Here is a 3,210-nt window from a genome sequence, read left to right on the forward strand (position 1 = left end):
TGATGTAGTCTCAGATTTGGTGCCCACCTGCACCTACAGGCTTGGTGGGGGAAGGACTGAACAAAAGAACAGTAGTGCCTGCTACTAAAGAACAGTTAGTCTTTAATCTTGGAGAGAGCTGCCTATCCAGACAGCTCTGGAGCCTCACGCTGAAGCCAGACAATTTATTTCCGTCTCATATATCCCTGGTGCTTTCCAAGCTGCTGCCTTGGAGCTGGAAGTCAGAAGCAGTGAGTCTGTCAGGAAGTAATTCTGTGCACGGACCCTTTAAGAGGAACTCCTGGTAATCCAGCAGCCCTCCTTCTCACTCGGACAGAATGCCCACAGATTCTTGCAGCTCTAATGGGGACTCCTCTTCCTGGCACTGGTAGTCTAGGCTGGGGAGCTCCGTGTGAGGTTGGGACCCCTTGCTCCTCCTCAGTGGGGACCTTGTCAGTTGAGATATCTTTCCCAAATTTTGACTGCCACATGTGGGTGTGGGGCCAGCCTGTTTAGCGTCTCCACCTCTCCTACTAGTCTGGACATGGCTTCTTTATATCCTTAGTTATAGGAGTTCTGTTCAGCTAATCATCAGGTAGTTCTCAAGGGTGGTTGTTCTTTAATCTAGTTTTGGTCGTGGGAGGAGGCGTGCACAGCGTTTACATCTCCCGCCATCTCGACCCTAACTTTTTTGTTACTCTCGATTCACAGAAAGAAACAGAGGTAAAAGAACGGTCTGTTTTTGACATCCCTATATTTACAGAGGAATTCCTGAACCACAGCAAAGGTGATTACCAAAGTATCATTCTGTGTACCTCAGGTCTGTGACACAGGATTTTTGTTCTCTTAAAAGCAATGGTAGTGATATTTCAGACCCTAGTGCTGATCTGGAAGGGAAAAACTGCTGCTGTTTCACTCTCTAGTAAGGGTTGCTACTCAAAGACCAGTGAAGGAAAGCTAGGCCAATGTTGTCAAATTGTCAAAGCTGCTTTAGTCTCTGGATCAAAACAAATAAATATATGTCACTAATTCAGTTGCTTCAGTTTGTTAGTCTAGAACCCTTTGTACAAATAAAAGCTTACATGGGCATCCAAAATATAAAATAAATAAGAGCAAAATTCGATCCCATTGCAGTGAAGATGATGACCCAAAACTGTACCTGCCCAATCTCCCTGGATTCCCCTGTGAAACTTGTTAGGTTTCTTATTACATAGTTTTTAAAAAACAAAACACTAAAAATTACAGGAATTGCAACTGTTCCATGCAATTTTAAGTATAGAATATAACCAGCTTTAAGAATTAAAATAGCTCTGGGGAGCCAGGAATTTTATTGCTGAAATTGCTATCTGGGAGGCCATAATGAGAATAGGGAGGTGAGATGAGCTCGCTAATTAGAGACAGCTAAGAACTTCCTTGTAGGAGTCATTGGGACTCCTCAGAGACTCCTGGTGCTACATGTGTCTGGTGGGGGGGTGTTCACAGCTCGGGAGGCAGAGCTCCGCCAGCTTCGCAAATCCAATATGGAGTTTGAGGAGAGGAATGCAGCCCTGCAAAAGCACGTGGAGAGCATGCGCACAGCAGTGGAGAAGCTGGAGGTAGATGTTATCCAGGAGCGGAGCCGTAACACTGTCTTACAGCAGCACTTGGAGACCCTGCGGCAGGTGTTGACCAGCAGCTTTGTCAGCATGCCCTTGCCTGGTAATGCAATCCTTAACTGAGTACTTCAGGAATGGGGGAGGTGCTGTTTCTGTTGGTATTGATGTGGTGAGGCTGAAGTCTTTGTCCAAGAGGAAAATCAATAGAATAAGAGATTTTTTTTCCCCCTCAGCGTTTTCTGTGGGTCATGCAATAGAAGCTCAGTATTGACTACAGTCATTTGAAATTTCAGGCTCTCTAGTCATTTAAATTTTTCTCCAGTTATATTTTAATACTTACTTTCTATTAAGCTTAATTTGCTATTCAGAACAATTGAAACTGAGTAATAAATCCTGAGTAGTATACTTAGAGTATATGGATTAATTTTTTTTTTTTTTTGAGGTCTAAAATTCTCTCCTCTGAAATTAAAATCTGTCTGAGGAGCAGACCACTTTAGAGACTTCTTTTGTTATGGATTCACTTAACTATATTATGGTTGAACTGAATGAAGAGGATTTTCTTACTTTCTCTTCTTATCTCACTTCAGGAAGTGGAGAGACACCTACAGTGGACACCATTGACTCATATATGAACAGACTGCACAGTATTATTTTAGCTAATCCTCAAGACAATGAAAACTTCATAGCTACAGTTCGAGAAGTTGTAAACAGGCTTGATCGTTAGAGAATGGTGAGTGCTCATTGATGTCAGCACATCTTCAAAAATAAGATGGCATTAGACTTTATCAACACCACTAAAACCCTACAATTACATTGAATAAATGAGTTGGAGACTTGATTAAAAATTCTTGTTGCATAGTTGCTAAATAAGTAAATAATGTTGGAAAACAGAATCAGGACAGTTTTTTTCTCATATATGCTTCAGCATGGTTTAATGGAAAGAGCATGATTTTTGTGGTTGGTTCTACTCATTACCTGTATTCTCTGGTGTTAGTTTCCAGAGGGTTTTGAAGAGTGAGTGAGAACCTTGGAGAAAATTGCCCCCCAAAACAGCACTTAGATATAAGAACAAAATAAAAATCAATTAAGCTTTCTTTTCCCTGGAAAATATTAATGATAATTTACAACAGTAGTCAGTGAGACATACATAAGAAGCTTTTCATTCACCACCCAATTCAGGTTAACTATGATGTTAAATGTGAATGTAAACTAACCTTACAGTGAAACAGTGCCCTGATTAAATGGATTAGAAAATAAACTCTCAATAAACAAAAAAGAGAGAAGAGAGTAAATATGCTTTTTAAAAACAGATTTAACAAATCACTAGTAGTATGTGTTATGTCCTTTTAGAGGAAACAAAAAGTATATTTCCAAAAGTACATTCATGTAAATGTTTTGGTGTGAATGGTCAGTCATCAGGTATCATTTCTTAAATGGAACTGGTGTTTGGTCACTCAAATTCCTAAAGCTAGAGTGCCTTTTAGTATTCTAGCTCATAAAATTGACGGCCCTTTAGTCTATCAATTAAATTGTTCTATACCTGCAGACCTATGAACTGTGTGGAAATCCTAGGGTTGGACCATATGGTGTGGTGACAAGAGTAGGCTGCAGGATATGCACCTTAGAATGGCCAGTC

General features: G+C 40.4%; 1 protein-coding gene across 1 annotated transcript; it reads left to right on the top strand.

Moving 5' to 3' along the window:
* Positions 1-567: 567 nt before the first annotated feature.
* Positions 568-2,861, top strand: HMG20A (high mobility group 20A; the record flags this gene model as incomplete). The annotated part of the gene is made up of 3 exons (XM_039856405.1): positions 568-766; positions 1,462-1,677; positions 2,162-2,861. Coding segments are annotated over 3 exons (552 nt in total), but the record flags the coding sequence as incomplete, so codon positions are not given.
* Between the last annotated feature and the right edge of the window lie 349 nt (positions 2,862-3,210).

The sequence above is a fragment of the Pteropus medius genome, unplaced genomic scaffold (assembly GCF_902729225.1).
Source record: "Pteropus medius unplaced genomic scaffold, Ma_sr-lr_union100, whole genome shotgun sequence".
Lineage (NCBI taxonomy): Eukaryota > Metazoa > Chordata > Mammalia > Chiroptera > Pteropodidae > Pteropus > Pteropus medius.